The sequence below is a fragment of the Marmota monax genome, unplaced genomic scaffold (genome assembly GCF_021218885.2).
Source record: "Marmota monax isolate L192 unplaced genomic scaffold, Marmota_monax_Labrador192_F-V1.1 WCK01_AAM20220418_F8-fsc00003, whole genome shotgun sequence".
Taxonomy (NCBI): domain Eukaryota; kingdom Metazoa; phylum Chordata; class Mammalia; order Rodentia; family Sciuridae; genus Marmota; species Marmota monax.
Window position 1 is genome coordinate 8,077,639 of NW_026694084.1, and position 17,297 is coordinate 8,094,935.

General features: G+C 32.4%; 1 protein-coding gene across 14 annotated transcripts in view; it reads left to right on the forward strand.

The window, feature by feature from the left end:
- Positions 1-17,297, forward strand: part of Vps13b (vacuolar protein sorting 13 homolog B) — a 756,023-nt gene that overhangs the window by 283,080 nt on the left and 455,646 nt on the right. The window contains exon 20 of one of the 14 annotated variants that reach the window (XM_058585638.1): positions 6,370-7,039. The exons of the other annotated variants lie outside the window; for them this stretch is intronic. Within the exon in view, the coding sequence (XP_058441621.1) occupies positions 6,370-6,380 (11 nt within the window). The 3' untranslated portion in view covers positions 6,381-7,039. Of the gene's footprint in view, positions 1-6,369; positions 7,040-17,297 lie in introns of those variants that run through there. 14 annotated transcript variants of the gene reach the window in all.

The window sequence follows — 17,297 nt, forward strand, 5'->3', positions numbered from 1 at the left end:
AAAATGGGAGAAAATGCTTGACACCTGCTCCTTGGGGCATTAATCTCCAGGATATACAAATAACTCAAAAAAACCTTAACACCAAAACCCAAATAACTCAATCATTAAATGGGCAAAGAAACTAAACCCAGTATATTTCTTCTTCACAGAATAAATGACAATTATCAAGAATATAAGCAACAATAAATATTGGTGTGGATGTGGGGAAAATGTGTACACTCATACATTTTTGGTGGTGCTGCAAATTGTTGCAGCCACTATGGAAAGCAGTATGGAGATTCCTCAGAAAACTTGGAATGGAACCAATTTGACCCAGCTACCCCACTCCTCAATTTATACCCAAAGGACTTAAAAACAGTATAATATAGTAACACAGCCACATCAATGTTTATAGCAGCTCAATTCACAATAGCTAAGCTATGGAGCCAACCTAGGTGCCCTTCAACAGAGGAATGGATCAAGAAAATGTGGTTTATATCACTCACTCACACACACACACATACTCTAGAGGATTACTTAGCCATAAAGAAGAATGAGTTTATGACATTTGCTAGTGAATGGATGTATCTGGAGACTATCATGTTAAATGAAATGATCTATCTCCCCAAATCAAAGATCAGATATTTCCCTGATATGTGTAAGCTACCTCACAATAACAGAGTGTTGGATTAGAAATTCAGTGGATTGGACAAAGGGGAATGCAGGAAAGGGAGAAGTGATGGGAAAAGGGAAGACAGTGGATTGAATTTGACATAACTTTCCTATGTACATATATGAATATACCATAGTGAACCTCACCATCATGTACATCCACAAGAAATTAATTAAAAAGAAAGAAAACTGGGTAAATGTTAGATCAGTAGAGAGAAAGGTATAGGGGATGTAGGAGGGGAGGGGAAGAAGAAGTTTGGAGAACTGAATTAGAATAAGAATATATTCCATGCTTGTATAATTATGTCAAAATGGATTCTACTATCATGTACAACTAAAAAGAACCAATAAAAAATTAGCATCTCTGCTTTTCAAAAACATTTGTAATGGTAAAGAATACAGCATTTGGAGTTAGCCAGATGTGGGTTTGAATCCCTATGCTGCTCAGTCCAAAGGAAATTATTCTGTCAGTGTTTTTACTTTCTTCATTAAAAAAAGAAAAAGAAAAAAAAAAGATCACTTAAGGTTTTTGTGGGGCTTAAGTAAAATTGTATGTATAAAGTAGTTGGAACAGTTTTTGAGCAAATATTTCTTGTTCCCACAAGTTTTATTTTCTTCACCAGAAGAATGATTCTACATTTAATGTTAATTTATATTTTAGTTGTTCATTGTTCTACTGTCGTAAATTTATAGTTTTTTCTTTTTAAAAACAAATTTGTAATTAACAAAATTTAAGTAATTTTCCTTGCTACTATCCAATTGTTGAGAGAATGAGAATGAATATCTTAGGAGGCTCTCTCCAGCATATTGGTTATTATCCGTGGTGTAGGACTCTTATCTCTAGTTCGCAAACAGTACCTAGACTGCTCTGTTTCTTGTATTTCTTTTGAATAGCACACATTAAGCATGAATTTTCTCTTTGATGACTGGAAAGTCACTTATTCTAAATAATTTTATGACGATTTTTAAAAGATATTTTTGTATGTTTAAAAATATATTTGTCAGAAAACTTTGATTGTAAATAAACAATATGCAACTGTAATATTGTAATGTTTTCTGGTATATTGGTTTTGCTTTCTTTTATATACTCAACAAATGATTCTCTGAATCTCCTTAAGACATTTCTTAACTCAATGTGTAGTAGCTTCAAGTTTTTGCTGTATCTCAAATGAGGTTTATTTTTTTAAATATGTATATTTTTTAGTTGTAGTTGGACACAGTACCTTTATTTCACTTATTTATTTTTATGTGGTGCTAAAGATCGAACCCAGGGTCTCACACTTGCAAGTCGATCACTGTACCTCTGAGCCACAACCCCAGCCCTCAAATGAGTTTTTGACCAGCTTAATATGTGCCCTTGTTATATTTTCAGGTTTTCAGATCTTTACTGCTTTGTCCTTTTCAGCCTAGGTGTTTTTGTTCAGAATGTCTTTTGGTAGATATGATACATTTTTCTGTGTCCTCTTTATCAGTTTTCTGTTTTCTTCACTTACATATTAAAGACAGACTGACTATATAACTCTTATGGAAATCGGTTCAAGCCTCAGCTCTATGACTTATTGTGTGTGTTTCCTATCTGCTCTGTACCTCAAATAGTCTTACCTGGGAGATTAGAATATTGGTACATAATAACTTGCCCCTCATGGACTTACAGAAAGGGTCACATAATTTAATATATAGATGCTTTTCTTTTTGTAAACCAAGCCTATGCACATAACAAAAATTTTAGCTTTCACTGAGTGCTTCCTAGTGTCAGGCAGCATTTTTAGGTACTCTTTTATCCTCACAACAGTCCTATGAAACAGAAAATTACCCTCCCTTTTTAAAAGAAGTTGAATGTAGAAATTGTCGATGTTTCATTATAGGTGTTCATGTATGATAGAATTTGAATTTAAAGTGTTTTGCTTTTATCAAAGATTAGTAAATAAATATAAATTTGTGTTTTATGTTTAAATAAAATGTTTAGAGTACATATGTATTCTTTCTTGTGATTTCATCACATTAACTGACACCCCCTCCTCCATAAAGTGTACCAGTACTCATAGTGTCAAATAAAATGGTTTCTACTGTGATTGTGTCTCTTTGTAACTATGTACTTCAGCTGTTTCCAGGGGACCTCAGTTTCAGAAAGCAGGATTATCCAAATATTCCTCTGCACCAAGCCTGCTATAGATTGTCATTCCAGCTACTGGAATACTGAATTTTCTGCTTATTTCTTGACTTCTTTGCCTATGGCTCCAGACTCCCCAGTCTGATTACTTTTTTTTTTTTTTTCAGATTAGCACATTAGTTTTTTGATGCCGAATATCTGAGTAACATGATGAAACCGTTTGTCTTGGTTGTTTAAAAGCAGTGAAGGAGAAGTGATAAGACATCATTTTTGTAAAAATGGTGCTGGAAACCAAGAACACTTCTAAGGTGTACAGATCCTCTGATTCATAGTGCTTTAACTTTATTTTTCCTTGTATTTTTTATTGGAACATTAAAATGATATATAATAGTGTGTAGTGCTTTAACTTTCTCTCTTGTGATACCACCATTAAAAAAATTCAGTGGCCTTTAGAATGAATAATGCTTTGAATATTTAAAGGCAGTTGTATCCTATGCTCAGTGAATCACAAAGTTAAATTCCAGGAGTAAAAAGATTTTGAAGCAGCTTCAGAATCCTTGTGCACAGCCCCACATAAAGAGAAGCTTTAGAGTGTGTTTCTCGTTACTCTATAGCACTGATTATGGCTTGGCTTGGAAAGAAATTTATTTACCTATTTTCTTTATACAATGAAAGGTAGTATTATTAACCCAGTCAATCCAGTCATTAACTTAGGGAATGTTTTACATTTTTCTTTTCCTCCTTTTCCAATTTTCCTGAGTAGCTAGGCAACAAATTCTTAGTCTTTTCTATAAAACTTTTGTGTGAGACATATATGGTCTTGCCAATCTTTTAAAAATATTCTTTAATGTCTCCCTTGTTGATTTTTGGAAAAAGCTCAGACTTCTTAGCAGGACAACTCTATCCTTATATAGTGTGGCATTTTCCTGGGTGTACCATCCCCCCACTACGTGGACTATTTTAAATTTCATGGTCATACCATTCTCCCTTACCACTTTCATTAATACATATGATTTTTACACTGTAGAAAGCTCCATGTTTTCTTATTTTTTTCTTTCCATTCTATTCACCTCAAGCCTACATCCATTGAAAATTAACTCATTGAATTCGATTACCAAAACAGGATAAGTGTCCCTCACATTTGCTTCTCTGCATTCTGTAACTATTATTGAATATATTTATTAAAGTATTTATCAACCAAGATAATTAATTTTTTTCATTGTCTCCCATTAAATTATGAGCAGCTCAAGTTCAGGGACTATTTCTTATTTATCTCTGAAAATCTGATATTCACTCTTAGGTATATGGATGTTCTGTTAGAAATTTGTTGAGTTAATAAATGACTTAAAAACAATATCTTTGATAATAGATACATGGTAAACATGTCTATAATTAAAGATAATAAGAATTAACTGAAGTCAGAAATAAGAAAATGGACTAATATCTAAGCTTTTATCCATTTGACATTTGTCAGATGTCTTTCTTTTAGTTGTTTACCACATTGGTGTTCCTGTTTGGTCTTGTCTATTTTATTAGCACTAGTGATTTTGTGAAAAAAATACCTTCTTCTCATCACTCCTACACATAAAAGAATTCATATATTTTCATTTGCAAATGAACATTTATGTATACATGTACATTGCCTATGTATGTAGTTATAGCATCACTTTTTAATTCTTAATTGTTTATTCTGTGAATGATATTTACATTTTGCTTTATCAGATGACTAGAAATGTGAAACTTATCATATTCCCCATATTTGGCACATTTGTTTTTTTAAATATGAAGTGGCTTCATTGAGGTAATTTAAGAATATCTCATTTGAACCAGTCCTTGAAGTCAATTATGTGTTTGAAAACAGGGATCTGTCTTTTATAGCATGAAAGACCTTGGAATTATGAGGATAGGATTCATTTATCAGTTATGGTATTTTTCCCTGAGAGTAAGATGCCAAGAATCTGAGTAAGCAGATCACAAATATATTCCTATTTGAATATTGTATAGTCTCTATAGAGAGAGAGAGAGAGAGAGAGAGAGAGAGAGAGAGAGCGAGCGAGCGCTGGAGCACGAGTGGGCAGGAACATCACATCTCTAGTAGTGGGATCTTAGTTATGTTCATTTTAATGATACTACTTACTATGTTTTTTTTTTTTTTTTTTGCTTATAAATAACCTAGTTCAACCAGAGCCCTAACCATATGCAAGATACTAATGTTCAGATTTATTTAGTGAACAAATTGAGGTAGTTTTCTGTGCCATTGGTGGAACAAATTAAACTTTCACTGGTTGATTGCTTACACCTACAGAGTTTAGTGTGGGAGGATCATCAGCCAGTTTCTCTTATTGGCAGTAGAAAACTCTGCAGCTGCGTTTTCCCATGGAAGAGGTAACTTCTTTGAAATCCCAGAACATTAGTTAAAAAAAAAATTATTCATTAGTAAAAAAAAAAATGGGTAATAGTAAATTACTGAAAAGTCATTAAAGCAAAGCAAGTATGTTATTAATTGACAATTTATTGATTTCATCTTCAGAGCGAGTTTAAAGAAAAGGCAGGAAGGGTTAGATTTCAAGCTATGCTTTGAATGCTGTGTGAGGTCTGTTGGAGCTTTTTAGTTAGATTGTAATTAATTAACTCAAGTATTAGTACATGAGTAAAAGTACACTCTCTTTTGAATCTATCAAAGATGTAGCAATTTGACTTTGGGCCTGGAAAATATTGAAGGGCACCCAAAAATTCACCTGTTATTTTTAATCTTTTGGTAAAATGTAGCAGTAATTTGTGTATTTATTCAGTGTACACATTTCTATATGTTTGACTTCAGAGAAAATGGCATTATGTTTTAAATTTCCTTTTTAATTGCAGTTAAAATCTTCAACTTGTCAGTTAGTTTCATCTCTTTAAACAGTGTTAGAAATTATCATCCTCAGACTTTATAGCCTGTAAAGTTATATAATTTTACTGACATAAATAAAAGCAAAGAAGGACTTTCAAACTTTGCATCTTAACTTTAAGTGTTCCTTAAGAAAGGTGTGTTTTTAGTTTATTATGAATAATAAAGCAAAATTCCATAGCTGGAATTTTTAATTTTTCCTTTGTAAGCCCTTAATGTGTTGAGATCGGAGTCTCTTTTGGTCTGTTTCTATGTATACTTTCATTTTATTATTCTTGTTAATTTTGAAAATTACTATAAGCTATTTCAGTATTAATTTTGCTATTTCATTATTACTTTTACAGCATTCCATATTTAAGAATATTTGAAGTTAGGAATTGTTGTACAATTAATGATATCTTACTATTGCTGATAAGTTGAGGTAGTTTTACCTTAGCTGGTATGTGTTAGCTTCTGTTGGTCATCTAGTAGCACTATAACTTCAGACTACCTTAATTTAAATTGTCTTCTTGTAAATTTTTTGCAGTCCATTAGTAGTATGGATTCAGACTCCAAATCTGTGTGAAAAATAACTTTAGGTTTTAATACTTATGGTTTTAATTCCCATGTTTTTTCCTAGCTATTGTAAAGTTTAAGTCATATAAATTAACTTTTGATTTGGTGGTTTTATTTCTTATTTCCTATGTAATGGCAACTTTAATGTGTCATCTTTATGCAGGACTGCTATAGTTTGAATCTGGCTTATTCCCCAAAGGCCTGTGCTTTAAGTGCTTGGTTGCCACACTGGCACTATTGGGAGGTGTGGAACATTTAAGGAGGTGGTTTCTACTGGAAGGAAATTAGGTCACTGGGTGCATGACCTTGAAGAGGATTTTAGGACCTTAACATCCCCCACACCCCACACCTTTGCTTCTTGGCTGCCATGAGGTGAGTAACCTCCTCCCACACACACCATACCATGATATTCTTTGTGGCCATAGGTCCATTGCAACATGGTCAAGCATCCATGGACTGAAACCTCTGAAACCATGAGCCAAAATAAACCCTTCCTTCTTACAACTTAATTTTCTCAGGTCTTTTGTAATAGTGACAGAAAGCTAACACAGGAATTTTCAAATGAGACTGCCTTTTAAGACGTATTTCTTTTCTTTTAATGATTATACCAAGTTTTATAATTAATAAAATTTTAGATTTAAAAAGATACAGCAGCAATGATATAACCAACAAGGAATGGCTGGAGTATAGGAAATGGTACATAACCTTGGGGTTACTTCTTAGATGGCAGAGAATGGCCTTTGTAGGATCATTTGTGTTTGTGTTTGTGGCTAAAGGTGGTAATAATTTCATATGTGTATTTATGAATGGAGCACAGCAAGAAAATAAAAGTACATTTTAAATTTGAGGATTATTCATGATCACTTTTCATATTAGTCTAATGTGAAAAAATGATTATAGCGCTGGGACTGTAGCTCAGTGGTAGAGCACATGCTTTGCATGTGTGAGGCACTGGGTTCAATCCTTAGCAACACATAAAAATAAATAAAGATACTGTGTGTTCATCTACAACTAAAAAATTTTTTTAAAATGGTTATAGCTTTTCAGTTTAATTTTAATATCATAATTCTTCTTTTCGACTCTTTTTAATGAGCTTCAAAGTATAAATACTTATTTAAATGTTCAATTGGGAACTTAATATGAATGCAATCTAGTGTCTTTGTCAAATATTTGTGGTTTTTACTGGAAGTGGGAAGCATAAACATGCAAAGGTTTCGATATTGCTAGATCAGTATTTTGGTACCTTATTCTATTTGGTTTTATTGTCAACATTTACATAGGAATTTGGAAAAATTAGAACAGCTTCATAGCACAGTAAAATAATTCTCATTAGTGTAGAGGAGGGAACAAGGAAAACTAACAGTAATGGCTTTTGAACATATTTGTCTTAATTTCTTCATAGTTCTCTTCAATATATATTATCTCCTTCACCAAATGCTAATTCACAAAGGTTATGATAATGACCTATACAAATAATTTTTATCAGAAAAGTATAGGACAGAATCAGAGTATGAATTGCTTTCCTTTTGGAAACTATTTCCGAATAGTGTGAGTCTGATCTGTTCTCATATCAGTTTCCTGGACAATTATTTAGTTTGGGACCCTTGCCTTTCCTACCCTTTACCCTTCCCACCCTTTCCCCCTATACACTATATTTTTTTGGTGGGAATAATTTAGACCTGAAAAGGTAGTCATCTTTCTATGTCTTGATAACAGTTCCTTGGAAGCCAATTGTCTGGTTCATGTTACCCAATAAATAGTTAATGAATTATTTAATGAGGGAGATTTCAGGCAACTAACTCCACATCCCAGAGTACAATAGAGTTTTAAGGATTCACTGTGATTATTTCACTGTGATTTTTGTCAATTTTGACAGTCTGGAAATAATTTAAATTCTCTGTAAATCTTACTTAGACAATTTGTAGCATGGTTAACCAGAGAGTATAAACATATCTAAGCCTTACCATTTTACTTTAAAGTTACTAACTTAGAAGACAGTTATCCAGCTTGGCTTAATACTTGTCACAAGGGAGCCAAATACTTTCATTGACTGTGATCAACGCAGAGGGTAGGATTCACAGGTTTGGATAGTTCATATTGTATAGGTTGCTGTATTTAACAGGCACATATTTACTCGTGTGTACACAACAAAGTAGCCTTTTTGCTTTGCTTTTTTCCCCATTCATATTCACCCTGACTTGCTTAATTCATGACTAAAGAAGGAGAGATGAAATTTTTGACTTATCTCTTTAGAGAGCAAGGGATAGAAGAGAAGAAACTAACAGCAATTAAACATTTACTATTATCAGACACCATACATGGTACTTTTTTCTTACATCTTTTTAACCTAGAAAAATTCTTTCTTCATTTTGACATGCTTAGATTCAGATATTGCAAAATGATTTATTAACCATTTCAAAGATCCATAGCTAATAAGTGGCAGAACCAGGAATTGAAATACTTAAGTACATGTCCCCAGAGCTTTGAATTATATCATGCTGTCTCAATTCAAGTATCTAAATGATTGGAAATGGGAGTAATAGTTTAGTTAAGTAGGCTACCAGGTATCTGACTGCTGCACTTACTTCCCTGCATCATTTTTTTGGTGGGAATAATTTAGACCTGAAAAGGTAGTCATCTTTGAAGCTCTAAATAATCAGCTTGTGTTTGATTAACCTTGATTGTGCTCTGATGCAAAGTTTTGCATTTATTTGACTTGCAACCTGCTTTATAGAGCTAGTGATTTATTGAATATCTTGGAAGCAAGTCCTTGACAGGCAATATTTTAAGGTAAAATTGCTGTGTGAGGATTTTGTTAACCTGACATTTTGTGGTTTCGCCTCATAAAACTGGCAAAGGACTCCCAGTGTGGAATGTTAATGGGGTGAAGTAATGAATGCAGGCTGGGATATAAGCAACCAGACATGAGAAATCCTATAGTTCATACTCAGTGATTCTGGGGGAGGTCTTTGTAGACAGTAGCTTTACTAAAAGATAAAAGCAGTAGGAATCCTTTTTAACTTAGGAGTTGATCAGACTCTTTGTTTGAAATTTAGGCTTAGAAGTGAAGCAGTGGTATGCACATGGGAAAGTACTCAAAGTTGTGCAATGTCTCATGATAATTTCCATTTTTTCAAACTGTTGAATTATTATCAACTACATATTTTCTGTAATCAAATGTTAGCATTTTAAATAAGATTAATTTTGTCCAGTTGTTTATATCAATCTGTCAAACAGATAAATAGTTTAATTTTGGTGTTAGTTGTGCAGATTTTATTCCACTGGAGCAAAGCAGTCTATGAAATTTCTTTCCTTTTCCTTTTGCTTTAAAACTTTGCAGAGTCTAATGTTTCCATCAAGATTCCCTCAAAGCAGCTCTGCTTTTTTTCTCTCTGATATATTTGATGAAATACACTGTAGGATTTTGTTTGAAAAAAGAAAAAGGATTCTACTTCTAAGAAATTTTGAATGCCACAAATTCAGCTACTATTTGGTTTTAATTTTAAAATTTATTTCCTAAGAGTTTGTGATCATGTATTTCAAAACATAATAACAGAGAATTTCTATGAAGTTTATATTTTCAAGAAGAAAACTGATTATTTATAGACTGAGGGGAATTTTAAGACTTCTTACTAAAATGTAAGCATTTTTGTAGGATCACCTCTAGTTGTAGAGATTATAATTTCCAAAACAAGTATTATATTTTCATATTTTGCCTTTAATTAGACTTGTTTTTCCTCCACTGAATAAACTATTTAATGTATCTTTTAGATAAAATCTGAAACACTTTTAATAATCATCCTCATTGTCCTAAACATGCAAGCTAGAATGTGTTGTTACTATCAAATGTCTAATAACATTTTTTTAAAGAGAGAGAGAGAATTTTTTTTTTTAATATTTATTTTTTAGTTTTCTGTGGGCACAACATATTTGTTTGTATGTGGTTCTGAAGATCGAACCCGGGCCGCATGCATGCCAGGCGAGCGCGCTACCGCTTGAGCCACATCCCCAGTCCTCTAATAATGTTTTTGAATCTACACTTTCCTTTACTACTAGTCCACTTAGTTAGCAGGTGGTAAAATAGCTATCTTTGAGATACTCTTAAAAATACCCCTTGCTTTTTATTCCCACTTACCCTACTTTAGATTCTCAACTTTTATTGTAGACTTCTTAGGATAACTGTAATATTCTCTTGCTAATTTTGCCTTCTTTTGGTCATTTGTGTAAATTGGCCTGTTGATTTTTGATTACTTGAAGCCATTTAATAACTCCTATTGTCTAGCAGATAAAGTCCAAATGTTTCACCCTTTGCAGCTGTTCATATATTATCTTAGTAAAACAAACCAATTTCATTTTGGTTTTCATAGTGTTAACATCTAAACTAAAATATATTGACACTTCAGTCTGTTTCTCAAATGGAGTTTTATAAAACTTATCACTAAAAGCAACCTTAATAGAGTAATTCTATCTATATGTAAATGGATCATTCTAAAAATTTTCTCATTCAACATATATCTGGCATCTCAAGGGCAGTTATCATTTAGATGTCTTCACAATGTTTTCTATGATTGACCCACACGTAGTGAAGATATTTTTATTAGTTCCTCTTAGAAAAAATTGATCACTTTTGATAGGAAACAGGCATATCAATTTTCCATTGTCAACCAGTTTCCTAGTTGTATCTTTATACAAATGCCTAGGAACTCTTCTAATACTTTTAATATATCTATATGTACATTCCAAATACTAAAATTATGTTTTCCTTTCAGTGTCCATAGAATTTTTTCTTTTTTTGGCGAGGGTGGGGGGTGGCTACTGGGGATTGAACCCATAGACACTTTATCACCGAGCTACATTCCCAGCCCTTTTTTTTAGGTTTTTTTGTTTTTGTTTTTGTTTTTTTTAATTTTAAGACAGGGTCTCACTAAGTTGCCTAGGGCCTCATTTCATTGCTGAGGCTGGCCTTGAACTTTCAATCCTCCTGCCTCAGGCTTCCCAACCCCACTGGGATTATAGGTGTATGCTACTGTACCTGGCAGGGTCCTTAGAATCTAGAAAAAAATAATCTTTTTCTTTCTTCAGTTTTTTTTCCCTTATTAAATTATCTATTTGTTTCCCTAGGATATGTTTTGGAGGTCATTCTTCTGTGCTCCCATAATTGTGTCTTAATGATTGATTTGCTTATTTATATCTTTGCAACTACTTTATTGAAGCAAAACATAAATATATCTTATTTATCACTTTTTCTTCTCAGCTGCTATATACTGGGTTCCTTTTTATACTGTTCATCAAGAATAATAATTATATACCATATTTAGTAGAATTGAGAAAATATTCATGTAAATAATTTTCTTTGTTTTATGGTTTTGATAACTATACTTGAAAAGACTGCACAATCTCTAGCATATAGAGCAGTTATGCAGTGTATATCGAATGAATAAGTTTGTATTATACTAGTCCCCACTTTTCCATGGTTTCACTTTCTGTGTTTTCAGTTACCTGTGGTCAACTGCAGTCCAAAAATATTAAATGGAAAATTCCAGAAATAAACGATTCATAAGCTTTAAATTGCATACTGTTTTGAGTAGCAAGATGAATTGTGACATCCCACTCTGAACATGAATCATCCCTTTGTCCAGTGTATCCATGTTCTTTATAATGCCCACACATTATTCCTTTAGAATCCATCTTGGTTACCATATGGACTGTCAAGATATTGCACTGTTTTTTTCCAGTAACCCCTCCCTCCCTTCCCCCTTTCCTACATGAAGCAATGATGGCCCTAATGTGTGAGACCAGTGACGCTGACAATTTATATCTTTCAGAAAGGACTTCATTTAAGTGAGAAAGTGAACGTTCTGAACTCTCATGTAAAGGAAAAAAATGTTGAGGTTACTAAACTGAATCTTACATCTATGAAATTGGTTAGAAGGAAAAAGCAATTCTTCTTATTTTGCTTTTGTGTCTGGAATTGCAAAATGGCTGCAAAACATGATAAATGCTTTGTCATTTATCTCACTTTATCTTATCATGTAGGCATTGTATCATATCAAACAAGAAGGGTGAGTATAGTACCATAAGATATTTTGCAAAAGAGCCATAAACACCACATTCACATAACTTTTATTGCGGTATATTGTTTTAGTTGTTTATTTCATTGTTAATCGTTATTAATCTCTACTATGCCTGATTTTTGGATTAAACCTTATCATAGTTGTGTTTGTGTAAAAATATATAGGGTTTGGTACTACAAGAGGTTTCACATATCCACTGGGGATCTTGGAATATACCCCTGTAGATAAATAGGGGTGTCGATTACTGCAATTATATCTTATGTGTGACTATACATTTTGTTTCCCAAGTAGCTTTGGGAGAGGTTAAAAAAAATTTTTTTATATGCGTTTTTCTAATTACTGAGTAAATACATATTTGAAAAACTTAAATAATTTAGAGAAAGGCCAAATTTCTTTTTACATTTTATTTAAAGCAGGTTGGATTATAAAAGTAATTTCTCTCAAAATTGGAAAATGACAGTTTGAGGCAAATGAAGCTAATACTTATAAGAGTTGAAAAGGAGTTTGTAAAATTAAAAATTTTCTCATGGAATAAATTCTGATTAATCACATTTAGATAATATGATACAATTGAACTTTTCTGTAAATAAATACCTATGTCTTTACTTTTTCCAATGGTCAGAATTCTGTGGTCACAAAGAGAAGAAAAAATAGAATAAAACTAAGTTCATAGCAATATATTCAATCCTTAAGATTTATAGAAAGAAGACTGAATGAATAGACAGTACAAATTCATCAGGGATGGGGATGTAGCTCAGTCATTTGCCCAGCATGTGTGAGGCTCTGAACTCAATCCCAACATTGACAAAAACAAACCAAACAAACTGAGAAAACCCATCTATTTCATATTGGTTAATTTTTGAAAAATATATGGGGAGACTGATTTCATCAGCAGCCAGATTTAAAATGAAATACTGCAGTACCTGGAAAGTATTTTCAAGGCCTTCTCCCATACTAATTATTAAATTTCATATATTTATCTATCTCTTACAAGTATATCTTTTATCACACCTAATTTTTTATCATATAACATTTCTGAAATTAGATTGCATCTTAAAATAAATGACTTTATTTTTGTTGTTTTTATTGGCCTTAGATGGTGTTTAGCATTTTTTAGAGGAAATTTGTGTTTGCTTCTGCCAGTCATCTCAGACACTACCAAACTGAGACCACTTTGAATTATGTTATTTGTTGACTTTTAAACATTTGTGGTAGTGTGAATTTAGACTGCCATAATTGAGTACTGGGTTGCGGTTAATTTCTGTGAAGAAATTTATTCCACTGCCCTTCATAGTGTAAAGGTTAATTGTTGAGTTTTCTTACTTCTATTAAGTTCAAGGCCTGCCCCCTTCCTTTTTTTACCCATTCTTATTTCTTTGTAGAGGTTTTTTAAAAAAAAGTGTGTCATAATTGGTATATCTTAGAATAGAAGTAATAAAACATTGCAGTCAACATAAATGGGTAAAATGGCATTTGTATTAAATGAGTCAGCCCAATTTGGTTTGAATTCTAAAGTTCATCATTACTGAAAGTGTATTATTAAAGAATAGTGATTTTATTTCTGACTAGAATCCTGGAATTTGAACTAGAATAGTATGTAACTTAATATATTGACCATATCCATAGCTATAAAAAGCAGTGTTTTCTGAAATATTTGAAATAGCTCATACTTCCCACAGTAGTTTCTGTTTATTATCTTTACTAATTTTTAAAATTATTAATGAATTACTTTTCTTAGTTTTTAAGAAGCATTACCTTAAATGTAAGAAACTTCTGTTAATTTAAATTCTGCTTATGCCAGATTTTTTCCTATCTAAGATAATAACATTTTTCTTTGATTCATTGTTATTAGATCAAATTAGGCCATGTGCCTCCCCTTAACCCAGTAATATATTGCAATGAAATGGCATACATTGATTAGCTTTCATTTTGTTTTTTTTACAACTATTCAGAGGAATAGAATTTCCATGAATAGCTACGACTCTATGTGAGAGTATTCCTGGGGAAAGAAAAAAATGAGATTCTGTTCACAGAGGAGAAGGGAGTGGTTGCTGGAGAGAAATGGGATCTTCTACAGGATTTAATACTTATATAAATCTGTTCAGCCTGCCTCCACACCTTAACAAATGACCATTCTCCAGGCTTTATTAAATGTTCTTATTTGGTCTGGATATTTTAATTGTTTTATAATATGGTGTAATATCAGTAGTGAATCTTTCTGTTTTGGTTTTGTTGGTCTGAATACATGTTGAGCTTCACAAACCATGAATTAAGAAGGAGTTGATATAATGTGTTTCTTAAATATTGATAACTTTTATGTATTTTCTAATAGTGCTAAATATGGTGGTAGGGAAAGTTCAAAATTTCGTTTATTTCAAATTTCCTCCAGTTAAAATAATAGAATCATATTGGGAATTTTAGATTAGGAGCTAGACAGTTTTATATAGAATCTTATATTGTATTATTTCCATAAAATAATTGGTAAACAAAATTCTTATGCATCAGTGACACCATAAAATAAGATAAAAATTCTTGTCTAGGACTTCAAGGTAGTAGAAAAAGATTCATTAACCCTATAAAGCAGGTAGCCAAATAAATACAAAAATTTGCTTCATAGTACACTCAAGATTAATTAAAATATAAGACAGAAGCAAGAGGATAGAGATAGGGCAATCAATACATTTAGGATACTCTATAAGCCAGTTGGAAAGACCGAAATACCTGATTCCTGTGGCATCAAGAGTTGATATATTTTGGTCTTTTTTTTCTTCTCACTGCCACTTGTAGATAACTTACCATTTATGGTTAACACATTTTATTCCTTCTACCTATAAAGTTTTCACTATACTCAGTTGTATGTTATTTTATCTGTTTGATTTTTTTTTTTTTTTTTTTTGTGGTGCTGGGGATTAAACCTAGTGCCTCCTGTATGCAAGGCAAAGGCTGTACCACTGAACTACATCCCCAGCATTGTTAGATGTGGAAGTTTTTAGTCTGTGGAAGTTGTGGTGTTGGTTTTATTGGAGTGTTGTGTATGGGGTGCTGTTTCAGATGTATGGTTTGCAAAGATTTTCTCCCATTTCATGAATTGCTTCTTAACTTTGTTGCTCATTTCTATTGCTGTTCACAAGCTTTTTGATTCCATGACATCCCATTTGTCTATTTTTGGCTTTTGTTGCTAGTGCTTTAGGTTGTAGGATAAAAATCAACATATTAAAAACCAGCTGCATTTCTGTATACAAATAATGAACTATCTGAAAAGGAGATTAAGAAAAAGTACCATTTATAGTAGTAAGAACAGCAAAAAAATAACAAATATAAATTTAACCTAGGAGTTGGAAGGAGGCCTATATACTGAAAACTAAAAAATACTTCTAAAAGAGATTAAAAAAATAAATGAAAATAAATGTGTTCATGGATCAAATTTTTTTTAAAAAAATTATAATAATTTAAACATCTTAATTGGCCTTATTTTTTATTATAGAATTGAGGGACATTTTATTCCATAAAGTAGAATGAGTGTTCAATGAACTTTAGGAGAACAAATTGGTCATTAATTTTCTTGTAAGGTGTGAACAGAGAGGTGCAATAATAGAAAAACAACTTGATGACTTAATGTCGGATTACTTCAGAATATCAGTTTTTTTACATTAAAAAAAATTAATAAAGTTTGGTCAGATTCATTCCAGCGTTTTTTTTTAAGAGAGAGAGAGAGAGAGAGAGAATTTTTTTTTAATATTTATTTTTTAGTTTTTGGCGTACACAACATCTTTGTTTGTATGTGGTGCTGAGGATCTAACCAGGGCCGCACGCATGCCAGGCGAGCGCGCTACCGCTTGAGCCACATCCCCAGCCCTCATTCCAGCATTTTTATCTGTCCCTCCAGATTTCCCTCTCAATCACCTTCCTCTACTCCACTGATCTCTCTTCCATTTTCATGGGATTTGACCCACTCTCCCCCACCCTCTGCTATTTTGCTCTAGCATATGAGAGAAAACATGTGACCCTTGACTATTTGAATCTGGCTGATTTTACTTTGTATGATGTTCTCCATCCATTTACCAACAAATGCTTTAATTTCATTCCTTCTTTATGTCTGAGTAGAACTCTATTATGAATGCCATATTTTCTTTATCTATCTGTTGATGGGCACCTTCTTTGGTCAAGATACCATTTTTTAAATTTCACAATTAAGGCAGCAATATCCTGATTGTCAATGAAATTGAAACTTGCTCATTTTGGAATTTTGACTGGTGTATCTGTAATCCCGATTTCTGGGAAAATCAGATTAGCAGATTAGTTTCATTTTGGTAGTTTGAAACTTTAGCACAAATGACCCATTTTGATTTTTAGCCTGGATAGTTGGGCCTGCAAGCATTAGCTCAGCCTAAAACAAGATCCTGTGGTTTTTCTTTAATAGAAGAATTAATAATGTAAAAATTTATATACTACTGAAAGTAAGCTATCCCTATGAAAATTCCTGTAATTTTTAATAGAAACTAAAAAAAATCGTTATGTTTCCATGGAACCACAGAAAACCTTAAGACCAAATATAATCAGACCTTAAATATAAGACCTTAAAAGACAAATGCTCTTAATCAGAAAGAACAAAGTTGGCAGTTTTATCCTTTTGTGATTTCAAAGATTATAAGGCAATTGTAATTGAAAGGTCATGGTATGGGCACAAAAACAGGCACAATGACCAGTAGAATAAGATGGAAACATCAGAAGAAATCTTTACATTTATGGCCAATTGATTTGACCATACATGATTTGACCAAATGTGCCAAGAGAGTACACTGGGAAAAGGACAGTCCCTTCCATATATTATGTTGGGAAGACTGGTTATTCATGTGCAGAAGAATGAAATTGCATCTTATTTAATACTGTATTAAAAAAGTCAACTCAAAATTGTAAAATTACTAAGGGAGGGAAGAAACAATGAAAAAGGTCTCTATGCATTAGTCTAGACAATGTATATCCTTTTTTGTAATTTGTGTGTTTTAGAATTTTTCTT